We start from the raw sequence: 19,895 nt of genomic DNA, 5'->3' as shown, positions 1-19,895 counted from the left end.
GTACGTAGGTCCTCTGGTTCTGGACAGACCAAGGCTCCACTCCTTGGTCTGTCATGAACTCTGCCAGTAGTTCTGTGTCTTGATGCAAGTCTGCTGATGAGGCTTTGAGGCACACCGAGTTCACGACCAACATCTGACTGCCTGCCACCGACCCAAAGCCACGCCATGGCCAGGTGACGCTGCTCGTCCATTAAGTGACGTTGTCGTGGCTTTTTATATGATGAACTTGGAATGACTTACTGACAATACCAGCTTTTTATACCCACAGAATGTTATATCCAAACTAATGCCACATTGAGTAAGGTTGTCTCTTGGTATTGTCCCCAATATAAGGCACACAAGTACACAATGAGACCATTACAAGGAAAACAAAAAATGAGGTGTGCCATACCAATACAGTTGCCTCCCTATCCCAAAAATGTCTGAAGTGAAACAAACACCGTATATGTGACATCCACTAAGTCACAATATCCCTAAATTATTGTTAGTAGTGTACACACACACATATATATATATATATATATATATATATATATATATATATATATATATTTTTTTTTTCATCAATGATTCAAACCCATCCTGGCCCAGATAAGAGTTGATGGGACGCACTTTTCTATTTTCAAACGTAACCAATTTAAACAAAATTTTGATATTGGTCTCTGATCAGATGTATTCTGCAACCTTTTGACTTGGGCACATGATCTTTAGCAAACTGTAGATGGTCTGCTGTATTTAACCATCACCATTAGTGAGCAGTGGGCAGCCATGAAAAGCACTTGGGGAGCAGTGTGTGGGGACGATGCCTTGATGCTTTGGGATTTGAACCCACAAGCCTACGAATGTGCTTCCTAACCCACTAGGCCACCACTGCCCCACTTACCATGGTGACCTCACAAACTATTATGCATGTTGCTGTTGTGTAGAGCTTTCTTGGTCGATTCCTCGTTCAGTTGTACAGACTGTCTGTTGATTAAAGTCCAGACAGGTTTGCAACCTTCTCCAACCTGATGAGCATCAACTGCCACCATTCTGAGGTCCTCCTGCGTCTCATTTATCCATGCCATGAAACACTTCCAGAGACGTTCTTTTCACTTTCTAACGAATCACAGACCTCGTGGGTTTATTTAACCAGTTTCTTCCATTAAACGATGGCCATATATAAAAGTTAACTGTCTGTCACATTGCACATATAGCTACGCTGAGGACTATGCTTTCGTCATGTCGGTGTAGAACCCCTTCAACCTCAACTGTATTTGCTGTGACGTGTTTGTCATTAAGAGCTCTACTGAACCAAGCTGAAAGTGCTACCAAAGCCGAATACGTGTGAGTGGAATGCAGACCTCACACCTCCAAGGCTGTGGGTTCGAATTACACCGGTTATGGGCGGTGTAATGTCCACGAAAGATCACACATTAAAACAACTTCATCAATTTAACCGATTAGACAGTTTATTCTTGTTGTAAGACGCTACAGACAGAAAAAATAAATGCATTGACATTTTTAAGTGCAAATTCTACTAATTAGTAGAAATGTAGTTTTTTTTTTTTATATGTTTTAGAAACATGATTTTTAAAAACAGTTAAACTGTAAGAAAATAAGAGCGTTTGAGGATATGTATATTATCTACAAGTGAAGGGGTGGGCAATTCTAAATTCCCACTGAAGCCCTGAGGATTTTCTTTAAAAAAAAACATGTTAGTTAATTTAATCTCTATCTGAGAATCAAAGTTTATAGCAAGCGTTAAAGTTGCCTGCCTACTTCTACAGTGAGAGCAACTAATCGGTCAGCTTTACACATGGGAACAAGCTCGTTACAATTATTACAAATCAACATTGAAACGATTCACTGCTTCTGTTACATGTAAAAGGATCAATCAAGCATGTTGATTATAATTATACTCGTGCAGACAGACGAACGGACAGCGTGGTCATGTGGTTGCCGTGGCGACCTGTCTAGTTGCTCTCGACGCTCGTCCTGCGATTACTTGCTGTGGTGGTAGAACCTCTGACCCGACTGGCTGTGAGACAGGTATGCGTGGCGTGGGGTAGGCTGAGGAGAGCTCTGAAATGAAGCCTAATAACAAAAAAAAAAAAAAAAAAAAAAACATTCTCCATTCATGACGCTGAATTTGAACGCTCTGGAACACTTTTCCTACGTCCACACAAAGTCCCTGGACAAACACAACTGGTGGATTTAATGAATCTATGGAGGTGTGGTCTGGCTGACCTAACCTACCCCATGAGCAGACTGTGGGGGAGTCCCATGAGTGAAAGCCCCTGGAGAAGCCGGCCGGGGCGGGTGGGCATATGGCAAACCCGACTGAGGAATATGGAAAAAGCATCAGTCCTCACAGCCTTACTGTTTGATGTTTTCAGTTTTTAAGACCCAGAAGACAGCAAGTGTTCGAAGTAAGAAGACCCACCTTGGCAGGAGGGATCTGCACAGCAATGGGGGGGGTGGGCAACAGCCCAGCAGCACTTACATGAAGGGCCTGAGGAGGCATGGACCTCAGAGTACTCTGGACACACACACACACACACACACACACACACACACACAAAGAAAACCTATCAGTCAAAGAAATGTTTCTCCATGTAAAAAAAAAACAAAAAAACTGCCGTCCCATCTTTAAGTGAACTTCTGAGAACTCACAGAATCGGTGAAGCCGGACTGCTGGTTGGCATGCTCCAGCTGCTTCTGCAAGGGAATTGCAGCACTGGGAATGAAGCCTGTGGAAAGACGCACAATGCAATGGGAATGGAGAATAATGCAAGCGCACCAAACTACAGCAAACTAATTGTTGACAGTAGGTAGGTCGGTAGGTAGGTGCTTGCTGCTTTCTGTCTGCAGTTTGACCAACTGAATGGCTGCATCCTAGACAATTCCTTTATAATTGAAGATTATAAGGAATTTGCTGTGGTTCACTGTTATTGAGCTTTACTGCCATCTGCAGGGTTGTAGAGTCAATGGTTCTACAAAGCAGTTTACAAATCAGTAGTTACGTGGACAGTCCCCCTGGAAACACTCAAGGTTAAGTGTTTGGCTACCACCCCACCCTTGACTGACTGCAAAACTGAATGGATTATTAGTTGGCTTGTCCATATATCACAAACACACACACAATGTTCATGAAGAATCGGCTGCTAGACTTTGTTTAAAAGGTCCCCTATCATGAAAATTTTCCCTTTGTGAGATTATTTAACATGAATACTAGTTCCCCTAGCCCGTCCTGCAGTGGCTAGAAATGGCGACAGGTGTAAAGAGTGCTTTGGTCGTTCAGCTTCGCCGTTCAGAGAGCGGCAGCTCAGACGGTCTGATCAGGAATTAGTCCCCTTATGACGTCGTAAGGGGAAAGGTTACCTCCCGCTTCTCAGGCTTTTTCAACCCAGAGAATTTCCCACCCCTCCCCTGAGACACTGAAACGGCGCGTCCTGGGAAAATCTCACTGTGGGACCGGACCAAAGCGGCTGTAATTCAGCACCAAGGCTGAATTTCAGAAAGAGATACAGGATTAGGGGACCAACAAGACCGATATAAAAGCAAAAAAAATAAAATAATGTCAAGGGACATTTAAAACTATATGCATACAGACAAACAGCCCCAAAGGTCAAAAGGTCAAATGACCACTTTTGGAATGCTGAGCTCTGAAGACAGAATTCTGTGCTCTTGTTCAAAGCACCTGAAGAAAACGCAGCAGATACTTTGCTAGATAGTTCTGGAGCTTCGGAAGCTCACAAGACGTCACAACCAAGAGCATTGTGGGGTTTGGCCAAACCACACAACAGGAGCGCGAGACGCCCACCTTGCTGAGCCGGGAAGTGGGTGTGGACTGTGTAGCCCTGCTGCTGGTGGGGTAAGTAGGGCATGGTCTGGAATGCTGAGGCTCCTGGGAAAAAAAAAAAGCAAGTCACGTACAACATTACATCTTCCTGCACGCCAAGCGGCGATGCCGATTTCATTTTACCTGACACCGACAGACAAGCGCACCTCGGAGCTGCGAGCCACCAGCGTAGCTGACAGGCACCGGCTGGCCGGGGGTGAAGGGGGAGGCGTGTTGGGGCTGGGTGACACCGTAGGGCCCGTGGCCCGGCTGCCCGCCGGAGTACTGAGCGTGCTCAGAGCTGCCCGCGCCGAAGCCTTGCTGGGGCTGATAGTGTCGGCCCTGGGAAGACATGCGGGACAGGGTCCGTCGCTGGCTTTCACGTCAGGATCAGGTGGAATTCCGTATTTGCAGCACCGGCGTAATTCATCGCATGCACAAACAGCCCAACTCACAGGGATGACAGGAGCCTGAAAGAGCTGCTTGCTGCGCTCGCCGAGAAGGGCACCCGGCCGGCCATGACCCCCCGGGTTGGCTGGAAAGACAATTAAAAGTATGTTCAGGCAGTAATATACTGAAACAAAAAATCCAGTCCCCCCCCAAAAGCAGAAGCTTCTGCTTTTTTAAGTTTTTGCTTTTATATCGGTCTTGTTGGTCCCCTAATTCTGTATCTGAAGTCTCTTTCTGAAATTCAGACACTCGCTTATGAGCCTGGAAACCCGGGTTCAAACCCCACTTGTGTTTACCATTGTGTCCCTGAGTGTCTCCAGGGGGACTGTCCCTGTCACTACTGATTGTAAGGCGCTCTGGATAAGGGGGTCTGATCGCGTCTCGCGTGTCCGAACAAAAAAAATAAAAATAAAAAATTTGAGCTCATTTCTACATCCAATCACCTGCAATGCTTTGCACGTTTGGAAGCCATGACGGTCGGTGGAGATAATGTTTTAGGGGAGGGGCGGAAAATTCTCTGGCCGGAAAAAGCATGGGAAACGGGAGGTAACCACTATGACGTCATAAGGGGACAAATTCCAGAGCCGACTGTCAAGACATCAATGTACCGTCCCCACACACTGATCATGGCTCCCGCCACTGGCTCCCCACTGCTTTATTCAGGCCATGCCGTGTTAGTTAATAGTGAAACTATTAAGATGGCTGCTGAGTGGCGAGTTTCTCGATATCCTCCACAGGCTACGTTTGAAGACAACAAGACAAGATGACGTGTGTATTCCCGATAAGACAAGATGAAGCAACTCACCTTGCATGCTTAACAAATGCTGTCCGGAATGAATAGCCATACTGGGCTGATAGGTGGCTGAAGTCAGGGTGGTCATGTCACTAAAGTTGGACGAGGTAGAAGCGTTTGGTTAAAACATTCGCGTTTTCCTCGTTCGTTCTAACACGACACGGGAATGTCTCAACAAACCACCTCTGCTCTTTTCTCCGTCTCTTTTCCTCCTCGTGCAAAACCTTCTTGAGCTGAAGGAAGAGCTGGTGCTTCTCCTCCTGGAGGCCCTGCAGCTTCTCACCCATTTTCATGATCTGGCACGGAGCAGGAGAAGCATCACTGACAAGGTAACAATAAAAAACAGAACGTCCTTTTGTCACTGCTACCAACTCACACCTGCTCTTTGGTTTCTTCTAAAGACATCCTCTCCTCCATCTCCTTCTTCCTCTTCCTTTCTTCTTCTTCTTTAATTTTCTGCTCCATCATTTTGTCCACCTCTTCCTCCTCTATGGGTAAAAAAAAAAAGAAATCAACACTTTTGTGGCTGTCATTGTAAAAGTGAAGAAGTAAAGTGGTTGTCACATGTGATACACAGCAGTGCAGCACAGCACATGGTGCACACAGTGAAATTTGTCCTCTGCATGTAACCCATCACCCTGAGTGAGCAGTGAGAAGCCATGACAGGCGCCCGGGGAGCAGTGTGTGGGGACGGTGCTTTGCTCAGTGGCACCTCAGTGGCACCATGGTGGATCGGGATTCGAACCGGCAACCTTCTGATTACGGGGCCGCTTCCTTAACTGCTAGGCCACCACTGCCCCCACAGCATGGTTAAATGTGTCTTCTGTACTGAACCATCGCCCATGACAGGCGCCCGGGGAACAGTGTGTGGGGACGGTACCTCGATCGAGGGGACCTCAGTGGCGCCTTGGGAGCCCTCCGATTACGGGCCCGCCTCCGACCCCGGAAAGGCATCAGAGGAACTCACCCTGCCGCTTCCTCTCCCGCTCTCGCATGATGTGCTTGTGCAGGGCTCGGGCCATGGCGTTGGACAGCTTCGGCCTCTCGAGCAGGGCTGGCATGATGGTGGGGACCGGAGGGGCCAGCTGCAAGCGGCAGGACGGGAGTCACACTTTTACCTACGCGCATTTACACCCAACAACACCTGCTGACGCACGTCAAAAGACGTTCGCATTGTTCTCTTAACAGTGCAACGATCAACTTACCATATCAAATTCTATCAAGGACAGACAATCAGTAAGAAAAAGGAGCAACTACTCAACAGCAAGAAGGAAATTCAGATATCACTACTGCTGCAAAAAAACACAAAAACAAAAGAAAAAACCAAAAATGTTGCTAGCTGGCTTGCGAGCTGTTCAGTAAGAGCTCGGCCGTGGAAATGTGCCTTGTTGTGTTGTGCTGGTGTGGTGGTGGATGCATGTCCAGCGGAGCCCGGCGGCTGCAGCCGCTAGCCAGCTAGCACCGATTCGGTTCACAGAGCGGAATCCCCTCAGACGCACTTTTGTCCGCTTTGGGAGGGAGCGGCCCTGCCGAGCTGGTTCGTTCTTGGGACGACGCGCGGCGGCGGCGGCGGCGGATGCTGCGCTGACGCCGACATGAGAAATGTGACACGACTCGCCCGAACCCGCCCCGCCCCCCGGCGCGCTTCCGGTGACGCGGCGTCGCGGGAATAACGCGTCACGCCGCGCGTTATAATCCGCGTCGACGGCCGCGACGGAGTCTTATAGTCTGATGACAAGGTGGCGTTAACGTAATAATTAAAAAAAAAACGGAATTCAACTGCCCGTGTAATGACGTCATCCACGTGACGTAATTCAGGTGAAAACGCTTCATTATCGCAAAAAAACAAAACAGGGCATAAACCAGTTTTTGTCCATCAACTTTATAATGGATGCAAGAACCATTTACAAACACAGCTGTGCATGGAATAAAATTGAAACAAACAGAAGAAATACTAAAGAATAGCAGAAAAACTCAATTATATTCAAGGTGATAGCTTAAAGATGTACAGGAAGTCTCATGAAAACTTTAAAGTAACTGGCAGGGAATTATGAATTAAATACATAATACACAAATAATTATGGCAATGTTGCATTAACATTAAGTGTACTCTTTAAAAATATTATATTTAAGTAGTAGTGGTATGACTTTAAATGTCCAGGTGATGTATGGAGTGAGTGTGAACTGAACCAGTGAAACAAGGCAAAAAATATGGTGTGGCAGAGTGCTAAAATAAGACTGAATAGGCAATGTCATGTGAAAGTGGGTGGCAGGGTCATTTAAATGATTTATATCTTGTTTTCGGTGTTACAGGTTTCGGCACACCGAGGATAAGCTGTGAAACATCACTTGGCTCCCACACTATTTACTCCATACACACTTTCATCGCTGTAGGCAATGTAAAGGAAAAAGTCTTCCTCGTGGTGCTCCTGTAACACAGGAAAATAAAACCAATTAAATACAAATATGAAATGGGACCAACCAGTAGACAGATAAAGTAAGAAAGTGGTAAGAACCTGATAAAGTAGCCCCATGGTGGCTGATGTGGGTGGAATGACATTGTTGACAAAAAAGAAAAGGGCATCTTCTGCCCTCAGATGGATCCTTTTCCGGATTAGAAAGTAGAACTGTCCCACTGGACAAAAAAAAAAAAAAAAAAAAACACACATACACAATATTCAGCTAAGGTCATCACATTCCAGGCATAGAAAGAAATGTCAGGATGGGCCTGACTTCAGAGCTATAATAGACATAGCGTATGGAGAGTTCGTCTTCAAGACTTATAGTAGGTATGAAAAGATAGAATCAGCAAAAGGGTGCTTATCTGAAATCACAGACCCTGTATGCATGATTGACAGCTGTCACGTACCCTACTTTCTAATTCTGGACATGTTCAGGGGCCATCAGTAAATATGACGTGCTTTAATGCAAGTGTTCCAATCGGCAATCTGATGCTCACATCCAGTCCAGAACCTTAAATTGCACCTTCAAAATCCCCCCATCAACTGAAGGTCAGTAGAAACTATATGTATATAGGTTTGGATTGTGGGTGGCGGCCCCCAGAATGCCAATCCTCCCGTTGAGGATTAAACGGTGTTTTTACGCTGCTCCTTTGCAACAAAATGTCGTTTTTTTTTTTAACGTCGTTGCTTTTAAAACCCCATGGCGAACCTGCCGATTATTGGCCCTGTTGGCTTGCCGTAGTGGAGGGGGAGTTATTATTAGTTCTATTACTACTTAATAGGCTTTTCATACCAAGTTACGTTAATACAAACTTTTTTTTATATTTCCACCTTCGTTAGTGGCGCCCCCTGGTGGATGGCGCCCTTGGCATTTACCTGCATTGCCTGGCCCCGCATACGTCATTAAGTATTAAATTACCTGTTAGATCAGATGGTACCAGGTACTTCTTTTTGTCCAGATCTCCTATCCTGGCTTTAGGAGCTTTCTCCACGATCACCTGGGGGCAAATAAAATAAATAAAAATGAAAAACACCCAACGCGACTCTTATCAGACCTTCAGGGGTGAAACCGCACGCTACATGGTCGATTTGTGCAGAAAGCCGACTTGTGTGGAACGCCTGCAGGTTCCGGGCCGTTCGCTGCTTCGTATCCGAGGCGTAAAGCGCGTTTTACCGCAGCGACGTCCCCCCTCAAATCGAGACGTTCGCACCGGCTCGTTTCACTTCGTCATCCGACCGCTAGCGAGTTAGCCGGGGAGCGGCTAGCACAACAGGGCGAGGGGTCGCGGCGACTCACGGGCACTCTGTCCGGGTATTTCTTCCTGATCTTCTCCCCCTCCGACCTCCTCTTCTCGAACGGATGCTCCTCCTTGTACACGAACTTCATGGCCAGGCGAGGCTTGTGTTTACCAGCGACCCGCGATAAGCTGACGGCTGCGTTCGAGGAGGCGGAGGAAGAGGAGGAGGAGGAGGAGGAACGTCAGAACACCGGGAAGAGGGAGTGAAGCTGCGCAGCAACAGCGAGACGGAGGGAGGGAGGGAGGGAGGGAGCGGTCACGACCGACCGAAAGATCGTGTCCCGAAAGTCCGATGGACGCTCCGGACTTTGGCCTCAAATTAGGTCCTGTCTGACCCGAGAGAGGCCGTCACGACCGGAATTCACATGTAGATCATGATCTCAGGCGGACCAATCGGCACGCAGCAAGACACTGGCCAATCACAAGCCAGCAATTAAACAGTTACATTTAAGCCATTTGGCAGACGCCCTTATCCAGAGCGACTTACAACGTGCTTCCATGTTACCATCGATGAAGTGATCAGTTCTGGTTCACTAGGACCCCCCAACTATGAATACAATCTTTTTATTCACTCTGTTGTAGAGTCTATACAGAAGTCAGACAATAAGAAGGTTACAAGTTCATCTAAATATTCTCTAAAGAGGAAGGTCTTGAGCTGTCGTGTGAAGGTGCTCAGTGACTGAGCTGGAAGTTCATTCCACCACCGAGGGGCCAAGACGGAGAAGAGTCTAGATGAGCGTCTTCCTTTTACCTTCAGAGATGGAGGGACCAGGCGAGCAGTACCGGAGGCTCGGAGTATACGAGGTGCAGTGTGAGGTGTAATAAGGGCTGTGAGGTAGGATGGTGCTGCTCCATGTTTGGCTTTGTAGGCCAGCATCAGTATTTAGAACCTGATGCGTGCAGCTACTGGGAGCCGGTGGAGGGAACGTAGCAGAGGGGTGGTGTGGGAGAAGTTGGGAATTAAACGCGTTCATTGAGAAGGTTTGACGCGGTTGGTCTCCCATCTACAAACACAATTCCTCAATCCCACAAATATTTTATATGGAGCAATAAGGACAATCTACATTTTTCATTATCATTGGCTCCACAACATTCTTTTGGCTGATTAGTTCATTTTTCCAAAGAATTTTTACCACAATATAACATCCCTGTAACTCCCGGAGACTATGCAAAGGTTTTTGGTGCAATCTCATCTGGCATTTGTATGTTATTGAAGGGTTTATAAGGCTTTGCATCTGTTTTTTCGCTCATGGATTCTCCTGTAGGAAGGCCCAACGGATATGTACTGTATGGCCATCTGGAACCTGACATTTTTCACCTCAAATCTATGTCTCCAATTTACTGACCCTATTGGCTACATTTCATATTCATAAAATATGAATGGGGCGGACACGTACCGATTGATTGATGGGTCATTTTGCTTACAGTCTGTAATATTACTTCTTAACATGGCTGAAGTCCTCATGCAGCCCGCCACGAATCGGGATGCATTTGCGCTTAATAAATAAAACCTCGTATCTGCTCACCTGCCCTACATATGGAGGAGGGGTGTTGTCTCGGCCCCCTGCCAGACAAAAGGTTCACAGAAACATTTCACAAGAAGCAAGGAGACACGGGAGGAGAAAAATGACTGACTTAGTTCTAAAAAAAAAAAGTGCAGGTCTGTTTATTTCGCGTTCAACAGCGTCATACAAAAACAGAGCTTCCAGTTGTAGGGCTAATAAGGCTAATGCCGCATGTTTTGTGAAGAACAATTTCTTTTGCACCCAAAGTATTCCATCTAAGAAACAAAAGCATTTGTATGTTGTGGCTGCACTTTTTTCTTTTTTTATGAAAAAGAATGTTTCCATTTACAATACAATCTCAATTTTTTGAGAAGCGCACTTCATTCGCCCTTCTCAGTAAAAATCTGTATACTCCGATAAATGATAAATATTGCTAATGATTCATCCACTGGTATATCCTGCAAGAGCTCATCACAACCGTGGTTTTAAAAAAAAAAAATACTTAAAGCCCATGGACACGACAATACCTGAGGTGGCAAACAGAGACAGAGAGGGAAAGACAGAGTCGAAAATAAAACCTATGTGCTGTGGAGGGAATAAGTGCTCAACGCATTAATAAAAGAAGAGGGGGAGGAAAAAAAAAAAAAAAAAAGAGAAAAGAATAAAAAGTCAACGTGAAAATGCTCTCCCACCTATTTGCACAAACACTCAACATGAACACACAGAGGACTGTAAGGCAGAGATCCCATTCTGCATGATGAGGGGAAAGAGAAAAAAAAAAAAAAGACAGCCTCTCTGCTTTAGTTTCTGCAATAGCTTGCCTTTCTCAAACTCCACCTTCCTCACACTTTAGGTAGCCAGTCGTGTCACTTCACTTCTCCACTGGAGTCGCACATGATGAAGGCTTGAACATGTCATCGGTGTGGAGGCAACGAGCAGCCAACGAGAGTCAGTTTAAAAAAAAAACCGAACAAATCACCAAAGGCGATGTTGGTGGAGATTTCGACTCAGGACGGATCGGATATCTGAGGTAAACCTTCAAAAGGGAGAGAGAATAATAGATTAATAAAAAAACAATAGTGGTCCTCTGGTTCCCCTATAGTGTTAAGCTGTTAATATTACTTATTCTTATTAAGTATTACTATAATTCCTTGTATTTGACTGTAGTATTGGCAGCTGAGGACAGTCAACAATAAATAGTATTCATTTTGGGAAATTAATTGCCTCCTGTTTAAACTAGTTTAGAAAAAAAGCCTGTGCTGTTCAACCAAATATTTTCTAAAGTGCTGATCATCACGAAAAGTTCGAGGAGCGCTGAGACACAATTGACCTCACCTCAGTGCGTCCAACATGGGCAGCAAGTTTAAAAGTGCTGTGTCACTTGGGTCACTGAACCACGATTTTACGGGAATTGCATTGTCTGTGGGATGGGAGGAGAGGGGAAAAAAAAAAAATCAATCAGATTTCGTAGAAACGTCTCTGTTAACTGGCGCAAGTTTAACTCACCCGGGTGGCTGCGGTAAGCTCCAGGTGAATTGTCCAAAATTACTATGCTGGATAAGTCACTGTGAACCACTGACAGGTCCTTAACGTAGCTGCCCAGGTCCAAAGTGCAGTGCTGACCGACAAAAACAAAACACACCTAAAATATTATTATTTTTTCCAAATGTGCAAAAAAGTTCCTGCTCCCATGCAGCCATTCCCAGGACGGAATAACATGCGTTTTTAATGCAGTGCAGAATTAAGGCCTCTATTATTGATTAAATAGTTTCTTGCACGCAGACATTGCTTCGGTATGTTCTACAACGGTGCTATTGAGATCGTCCTAACTGGAAGCTTTGCACCTCCCTACAGAACATCTACATCAAACGGTGCCTAAGGGGTGGTAGTAGCCTAGCGGGTAACACACTCGGCTTTGAACCGGAAAACCCAGGTTCAAACCCCACTTACTACCATTGTGTCCCTGAGCAAGACACTTAACCCTGAGTGTCTCCACAGGGGGACTGTCCCTGTAACTACTGACCGTAAGTCGCTCTGGATAAGGGAGTCTGATAAATGCTGTAAATGTAGGACAGCGGGGAAAATCTTCAAACTGCTACCATCATGTGACAAAGGTGATTTTATTTGTCATTATATGTACAAAATATTCAAAGTATTCACAATTTTTACCTTCAGATCTATACTTTCTAAGATGCTGCAATAAAGGTAAAAATTCACTAATATTTCTCATTAAAGTGTAAAATGTATCAGATGCTTCAATATCCAATATGGTTTCTATTTTCGTCTGTGAATATCTTTTATTATTTACATATTACACGGCATCGCAACTTTGTTGGAATTAGTGTTATACATCTACATTTACAGCACTTATCCAGAGCGGCAGTTGCCGGGAGTTATGGAATTTGGACCCGTAACCCTTCGATCACGAGGCAGCTTCCTTACCCACTAGGCCACCACTGCCACAACTGTCTTGTTGGGACACCACGGTAGGAAGCGGGGTTTGCTGTTGATGCTGAATGCGAAGGAAGCCCATACCTGTCTGTAGTATCGGCGTTTCAGTACACCCTTATTATTGTCCAACTTGTCTGCCACGGCAGAGCCATAGATCTCCATACTGGCTGTGAACACAACCAGTTCATACCACTGGCTGACCTGCAGGATCAGAGAAAGACACACGCACACACGTTTGTGTGGCCAAACCAAAGTTAATTACACATCAAAATGACGTTACCCCACCTACCAAAAAACAAAAAAACAAAAAAAAAAAAACGTACTCACCACTTCTAAAAAGAAGTCCACGTGTGGTCTTTTATGTACGAAGAACCTTACAGGATGTTTGTCTATTACTACCTGCAGGACGATAACAGACTATGGTGAGGACGGGTATTACATGGCCCTGAATATTCCATCTGCTTCAAATCAGATCATGCAAGAATTTCATTACAGTCTGGACTAAACAAGATGCATGTGCTCGTCGCGTCTCGCCTTGAGGACAAAGTCCGGCGGCGTGCCAGGCCGCACCGTGGGTCGCAGGACGCCGTCGTGGTGCGAGTGGATGAGGGTCTCGTCCAGGTCCAGCACCAGGATTTTGCGTTTGACAGCATCTAAACGATGTACCACCAAAAGCTTTTTAATCTGGTCTATTTTTTTTTTTTTTAAATAATATAAAAATGCCATATAAAAGAAAGCATTACATAAAAACATTCTCAACCCGGTCTTCCATTAGATATATTTTCCACTAGAAGCACTGCTACTGCATTAAGGGGAGGTACTCACTGAGTCTGTTTCTGGACACAGGGGAGAGAGGTAATACGTCATAACGAACAGTTTGATACTGAATTATCTGTAGAGAGAAAAAGGTCAAATGTGAGTTAGTGGGGTCCAGACCCCAAATTGTGTGCACATCGTCTGAACGTGTTTTTTTTTTTTTTTTTTTTTCCTCCGTGCGTGGCACGCAGAAGCCAAGACCTGCCAGTTTTATTCCCTTTCAGCACTTCTCTGAATGAGTCGGTGTGTGTTTGTAAGTCTTCCGGTAACCACCACCGGCCTGGCGGCAGGCAGACTCCGCTGTTCCTTCTGCCCGCCACATGCGGCCAAGCCACTGACCTGCAGCTTCATCATATCTAGACCCCTTTAAAAAATAATTTTACAGAGCAAACTGACGGCCTCCTATACCGGCCAAGCAACCCAGACATTCTACATTTACAGCCCTTATCCAGAGCAACTTACAATCAGTAGTTACAGGGACAGTCCCCCCTGGAGACAAGTGTCTTGCTCAGGAACACGATGGTAGTAAGTGGGGCTTGAACCTGGGTCTTCTGGTTCATAGGCAACACACACTAGGATACTAGCACCCCTTCTAATCTACGTTGATGCACCAACGAAAACCCCCATACGTCAAAGACCGATTCACCTAATTTTCATTATTTTCATGACATATCTTTTACTGGTAGGACATCATTCATTAATTTACACCCAACACCGTCGCCGCTTTCACGTTTTAATGGCCATTGTTTGTGTGCTTCACACTTTTGGACACCCGTTGCCCAGTTCCTGTTGGGGAGACCAGACCATTACACCAGTGAACTCGGGCCTACTGACCGTCCTCAAGTGCTTCCTGAGCACGTACAAGACGAAGCCCCACAGTTTGGACGTCAGTCCGAGGAAGGTGCGGATCCCGAGCAAACACTGGCGGGTTTTCAGCATGCTGAGGGTCCAGCGGCGAGGCGGCCTCCAGAAACGCGCCGAAGCTGGCTCATCTACGCCGGGCGAGAGGCATGGTGTCTGGGGGAGGACGGCGAGGAAGGGGAGCTGCTGTCCCGCGGTGTTGCTATTTTAGTTGGCTGGGTGACCTGGAAAGCAAAAGCACCCCCGACATCTACCTACGGGCCGAAAAGTCTCGACGGGGAGCGGCGGGCAGACGCGGAGACCGCGGGAACGCTTCCGAGCGGGCAGAGAGTCGCGAACGGCGCCATGAAAACGCGTCTCTACACAAAATCCTCAGACTCGCTGCGAGCCGCCATCGGGAGCCACTGACGTCACTTCCTGGAAGGACGACGCGCAGTAGTAATAATAATAATAATGAAAAAGGACAAATATGTACACGAATGCACAACCAGAGCTGGAACCAAACACCACGTGCCGACAATTAACATTATATTAAAATATTTCCTTCAATGTGCGTTATATCTCTGTTTTATGTTCGAGTCCCTTGGATCCATTCGGGTGATTTTTATTTTTTGATTAATCGTACACGTAGTCGCCATTCGGCCCTTTGTGCCATTTGCTTGTTTGAAACGAACGTGTCGTGGCTCTGAACGCGGCAGTCCGACCTGAATCCAGTCCGGGTTTTGCCACGCTCGCAACGTGAAGCCGCGGAGCGCCGAATCCGGTGAAGACCCGGACTGGATTTGTAGGCGGAGCCGGACGCAGAGGATCGGGTTGAAGTAGGAAAAAAAAGTCGTTCTTTAGCGGACAGTGTTGTGCCATGTCTGCCTGGTCAAGCGGTAGTTTTCGCCTCAGTCCGGCTTCTTTCCCCGCGTTAAATCGGGGCTGTTAGTTCATTAATAGTCGTCGTATTTAACAGATCAACAATTTAAACGTTGCTCGTTTGGTGGCAGAAACCGCCGCGTCTGTAGCTGCTTCTTATTCGTCCTGCAACAATGCTCGGCGTCATGGAAGAACGTAAAGGTAAAAAGAAAGAAAGGATGATGTACGGTGTTCATATCTCTCCCGTGTGCATCGCTCGCCCCGCTGTCGTTTTTGGGGTTTTTTTTGACGACCGAGATCGGATTAGCTCAATTGCGCGGTCGCGCCGCTTTTTTTTTTCTTTACCGAAACGACGTCGAAAGATCGCGCCCCGCGTTCGCGGTGTCACTTTGGAACAACTTCGCCCGGTCCTGTGCGTGTGTGGCGCCTCGGCCGGACGTGTTAGTCGGGAGTTGGGAAATCGCCGAGTTGTCCGCGAGTGGCTAATGCTACGTGCTAGCCGCGGCGCGTTAGCTTAGCCTGGGCGCCACGCCGCGGGTCGTAACTCGGGAGCAGATTAAAACGCCGCGGCGGCTCTGGAGTGTGTGCCATGTGTTTCGGCTTTATATATATATATATAAAGAAAATATCGACCTCTTGACGTTGCCGTTTTTGTCTCGTCTTGATACTTGGACATCTGGAGGGGCGAAGCGATTTTGACAGTCTGGTCGAAATTGGAATTATTCTTTTTTTTTTTTGGCCAAAAAAAAACGAGTTGAAATCGACAGAATGTGTTGCCAGAACTACACTTGGCTTTACGGCGAACGTCTCGCCTGTTTGGGGCTTTAAACTAGACGCACACGGTCGGCTAGCTCGCTCGGACGCGTTAGCGGGACGTCTCGCCGTCGCGTTACTTTTTCAGGCGACGCGCGGCGCTTGTTTTAAAGTCCTCGTCGTTGTCAACGTCGTTGTCGCTGCACGGGTCGGACCCGAACACGCCACGGTTGCCCGCGGGAGTGAGATGCCGGCAGCAGAACGTTCTAACACCCTCTCTCGGTTCTTTTTTCCCTGCAGAATCCGGGCGACGGTGCCTGCCGGACTCCGCGGTAAGTGCACGGTTACCAACCCGTCGGCGCCTGTGCACGCTGCTGGCCGCCAGGTGGCGCTGTCCCGTCCCTGTTCCCCTGCAGGTAGAGGGCGGGGCGTGACCCCGCGCGTGCAGGGGTCGTAAAAAGTAGTCGGCGTTCCACGGGGTTCGTGCCACCTTGTGGGACCAGCAGCGTCGTGACATTCCTCCATAAACGCTGTTGATCCGGTCGATAATCTGCAATGTTCCAGGAGAGACACGACTTATTGTGCCGCATTTTCCTCCTGCAGCAGCCTCCGCAGAGGAGGAAGAGGACGGTTGAGGACTTCAACAAGTTTTGCAGCTTTGTGCTTGCCTACGCTGGCTACATACCATCGTCTAAAGAGGTAGGTTTGCAGCTCAATAAAACGCGAACATGTTAATTAAATGCTTATTTGGGCGGTTGTAGCCTAGTGGGGTAAGAAAGTGAAGTGATTGTCACATGTGATACACAGCAGCGCAGTGAAATTTGTCCTCTGCATTTAACCCATCACCCTGAGTGAGCCGTGGCCACCATGACAGGCGCCCGGGGAGTAGTGTGTGGGGACGGGAGCAGTGTGTGGGGACGGTGCTTTGCTCAGTGGCACCTCAGTTGCACCTTGGCAGATCGGGATTCGAACCAGCAACCTTCTGATTACGGGGCCGCTTCCTTAACCGCTAGGCCACCACTGCCCGGTGGTAACACACTCGCATATGAACCAGAAGACCCAGGTTCAAATCCCACTTACTACCATCGTGTCCCTGAGTAGGACACTTAACCCTGAGTGTCTCCAGGGGGGGACTGTCCCTGTAACTACGTCTGGTAAATGTAAAGGCATATCTATTTGGAGGGTGAGGTCAATATTAGCCAGATGTTCTTACACTTCGCTTTGGTATAAAATGCATGCAATCTTGTTCTAGGAGGGGTCGTGGTCCCCAGCGTCGTCTCGCTCGTCTCCTGGCTCCGAAACGTCAGGGGAGGACGAGAAGAACATCGGCTGGAGGAAAGACGACTCGAATCGGCACGGCGTCCATGCGACTGTTCAGGGTCCGCCGGCCAACGGGGACACTGCGGCCCGCGAGACCTTCCGCCCGCCCAACTCGCTGTTCGATGCGGTGCATTTGAAAGGCTCGCTGTACCGGAGCCACGGCAAAATGAACGACAAGAAGGAGCGGAAGCTCAAACCAAGTCCTTGGCCAAGCGAGGGGGGCGGAGCGTGCACAGGCACGTGCGACGCCGCGCCGGAGAAACGGGCGTGGCTCGAGAGCTGCCAGGACGGCACAGCAGCCGGGGGCGCGCTGAAGAAGATGAAGACCTGTGCCAGGGATGAGGGGGGCGGCGTGGACGTCGGACGCTCTTTCGAGGAGCAGCGCGCTGCGCTGGAGAGCCCGGCGGAGGTGAAGGATGGCGAGGGGAGCTCCAGTGACGGCGAGACGTGGATCACAGATGAGGACATCATGGTCGAGTCAGGTACAGAGCACAGCTTTCTACACAACACTGACATTGAGGTATGAGGACCACATGGGCATCCCAAATGAAGATAAGAGATAAGATTAGATCAACCTTTATTAGTCCCACAAGTGGGAAATTGCATTTGTCACGGCAAAAAGTGGATAGAAACAGAGCAGCAAATAGCAGGAAAAAATAAATATGTACATATCTACAAATGTACAATTGGTAATTACCGTGGTGTATTTGATGAAGCTCTTGATTGACTTTCTCCAGGCTAAAGGTAATGAATAAACTCTTAATTTTACATTTACAGCATTTACCAGACGCCCTTATCCAGAGCGACTTACAATCAGTAGTGACAGGGACAGTCCCCCCCTGGAGACACTCAGGGTTAAGTGTCTTGCTCAGGGACACGATGGTAGTAAGTGGGGTTTGAACCCGGGTCTTCTGGTTCATAGGCGAGTGTGTTACCCCACTACTACCAGAATTAAGCACGAAAGCAAACAGTCTTGGTTCATAATGAGGTGGTTCTCACCCCTCAATACTTTAAGTGAAGGGAAAGAGATTGTCAGTTGTCATACACAGCTGCACAGCACACGATGCACACAGTGAAATGTGTCCTCTGCATTTAACCATCACCCTTGGTGAGCAGTGGGCGGCCATGACAGGCGCCCGGGGAGCAGTGTGTGGGGACGGTGCTTTGCTCAGTGGCACCTCAGTGGCACCTTGGCGGATCGGGATTCGAACTGCCCCTTGTACAACAGTACACGTACACAGTTTTGTCCCTTCTGCTGAAAAATCTTCCTTTAATTGAGTGGTTTTTCTTTTCTTTTTCTGTCCTGCAGGGGACGACTCCTGGGACCTGATCACCTGCTACTGTGGGAAGCCTTTTGCTGGGAGACCCATGATCGAGTGCAACCAGTGTGGGATTTGGGTGCACCTCTCGTGCGTGAAGATCAAGAAGTCCAACGTGCCCGACGTATTCTTCTGCCACAAGTGCAGGGACTGTGGGCACGAGAGAAAGCCGCCGCACAAAAAGGAACACTGAGGACACGTCCTCCTTTGTAAAAAAAAAAAAAAAAAAAATCTAGAGTCGCCACACTAAGCGCCGCCACGCGGCGTCCTCCCGCTTCGCCGTTATTTATTTCCGAAGGTGCCGCGTTTCTGGGCCGTTTTGAACGGTTCGCTCAGGTGTCATTTGAACACGCTCTGTCCCCCCTGTCCACCCAGTGTCCATCTTCAACTCATCGGTGTCTCGCTATGAATCTAGTTTTGCGAAAGAAACGAGAACGCACGTCCTTCATTCCTCGCTTTCTGCCGGCTGTGTGTGTAAATGTGTTTAATGTTAATTTACTAACGAAACGCAACTAGTCCGTATTTATTTAATTGTCTTTTAAAACGTGTGTCCCACCCCACCCCCCCTTCACATAATTTATTATAGATTTTTCTTATCTGTTGCTGTTTCATGCAGAGTGCATAACAAGATGAGATATTTGTGCCTTCTGATGTCCCATTAATATTTCTGTTCAGTTCATTTTAAACTAAAGAACGTGCCGTGTCCCCCGCCCCCTGTCTCCATCTTGACTGCACCTGCTCCTGCTCTCCACCTTCGGACGATTGTACATAGCTGTACAGCGACGGATTGTCCAAAACGGGGAAAAAAAAAAAAGGAAGATTTTAGGAAACAGAGCCTTATATATTTTTTGGCAAATTGTGATATGTTGAAGATGTGTTATGTTGCTTGAGGAAAATAAATGCGAGGTTTGTGTAAAAAAAAAGTCCTCTTTTTATATCGGCGTGTTCAGCGCGAGCGAGTCCGAGCCCCTCGGAGGTCGGCCGTTGTGCGAGAATCGAAGTGGCGTGGGCGTGTGCGAGGGCGGGGCCTGCCGAGCCGCACGTTTATCGCGAGTCTCCGTCTCGCCCTTCCCCCCCAGTCGTCAGGAGAGCGATCCGGCGGACGTGAGTATGTCTCGAGCCGTCGCCGTGTGTTCCAACGACGGGCAGGAATCACACGGGCCGTTTTCATCAAAGCCGACGT

The 19,895-nt window shown here is 47.6% G+C and overlaps 4 protein-coding genes across 9 annotated transcripts; 1 reads left to right on the top strand and 3 right to left on the bottom strand.

Moving 5' to 3' along the window:
• Window positions 1–1,429: 1,429 nt before the first annotated feature.
• On the bottom strand, window positions 1,430–6,711 carry gps2 (G protein pathway suppressor 2). 4 transcript variants are annotated; one of them, XM_028983898.1, is made up of 13 exons: window positions 6,566–6,600; window positions 6,272–6,355; window positions 6,034–6,151; window positions 5,445–5,554; window positions 5,250–5,362; window positions 5,079–5,158; window positions 4,279–4,358; window positions 3,991–4,165; window positions 3,806–3,889; window positions 2,656–2,732; window positions 2,426–2,521; window positions 2,239–2,322; window positions 1,430–2,076 (listed from the first exon to the last, which is right to left on the bottom strand). In XM_028983898.1, the coding sequence occupies exons 2-13, from the start codon at window positions 6,272–6,274 to the stop codon at window positions 1,984–1,986; spliced, it is 1,113 nt and encodes a 370-aa protein (XP_028839731.1). In that variant the 5' UTR covers window positions 6,275–6,355; window positions 6,566–6,600; the 3' UTR covers window positions 1,430–1,983. The 4 variants fall into 4 exon arrangements, 3 of the variants coding, with proteins under 3 accessions (XP_028839731.1, XP_028839732.1, XP_028839734.1); XM_028983901.1 differs by lacking the exon at window positions 6,272–6,355 and having other exon boundaries at window positions 1,984–2,076; window positions 6,566–6,711; XR_003750138.1 differs by lacking the exon at window positions 1,430–2,076 and having other exon boundaries at window positions 2,275–2,322; window positions 3,968–4,165; window positions 6,566–6,608.
• Window positions 6,712–7,250: 539 nt separating this feature from the next.
• On the bottom strand, window positions 7,251–9,093 carry LOC114792257 (gamma-aminobutyric acid receptor-associated protein). The gene is made up of 4 exons (XM_028983211.1): window positions 8,826–9,093; window positions 8,448–8,526; window positions 7,583–7,701; window positions 7,251–7,495 (listed from the first exon to the last, which is right to left on the bottom strand). The coding sequence occupies exons 1-4, from the start codon at window positions 8,913–8,915 to the stop codon at window positions 7,412–7,414; spliced, it is 372 nt and encodes a 123-aa protein (XP_028839044.1). The 5' UTR covers window positions 8,916–9,093; the 3' UTR covers window positions 7,251–7,411.
• A 1,377-nt stretch (window positions 9,094–10,470) lies between these two features.
• LOC114792551 (CTD nuclear envelope phosphatase 1A) lies at window positions 10,471–16,462 on the bottom strand. 2 transcript variants are annotated; one of them, XM_028983803.1, is made up of 8 exons: window positions 14,433–16,462; window positions 13,608–13,674; window positions 13,353–13,435; window positions 13,110–13,181; window positions 12,867–12,983; window positions 11,838–11,949; window positions 11,667–11,751; window positions 10,471–11,367 (listed from the first exon to the last, which is right to left on the bottom strand). In XM_028983803.1, the coding sequence occupies exons 1-8, from the start codon at window positions 14,535–14,537 to the stop codon at window positions 11,307–11,309; spliced, it is 702 nt and encodes a 233-aa protein (XP_028839636.1). In that variant the 5' UTR covers window positions 14,538–16,462; the 3' UTR covers window positions 10,471–11,306. The 2 variants fall into 2 exon arrangements, with proteins under 2 accessions (XP_028839636.1, XP_028839635.1); XM_028983802.1 differs by having other exon boundaries at window positions 13,317–13,435; window positions 14,433–16,461.
• Window positions 15,242–19,526, top strand: LOC114792550 (PHD finger protein 23B-like). 2 transcript variants are annotated; one of them, XM_028983801.1, is made up of 5 exons: window positions 15,242–15,521; window positions 16,374–16,405; window positions 16,680–16,772; window positions 17,326–17,875; window positions 18,703–19,526. In XM_028983801.1, the coding sequence occupies exons 1-5, from the start codon at window positions 15,494–15,496 to the stop codon at window positions 18,903–18,905; spliced, it is 906 nt and encodes a 301-aa protein (XP_028839634.1). In that variant the 5' UTR covers window positions 15,242–15,493; the 3' UTR covers window positions 18,906–19,526. The 2 variants fall into 2 exon arrangements, with proteins under 2 accessions (XP_028839634.1, XP_028839632.1); XM_028983799.1 differs by having other exon boundaries at window positions 16,677–16,772.
• Window positions 19,527–19,895: the final 369 nt, after the last annotated feature.

This window comes from Denticeps clupeoides, chromosome 6, assembly GCF_900700375.1.
Source record: "Denticeps clupeoides chromosome 6, fDenClu1.1, whole genome shotgun sequence".
Lineage (NCBI taxonomy): Eukaryota > Metazoa > Chordata > Actinopteri > Clupeiformes > Denticipitidae > Denticeps > Denticeps clupeoides.
The sequence above is the reverse complement of the archived record's forward strand: the minus strand, read 5'-3'. Positions and strand labels throughout refer to the sequence as shown.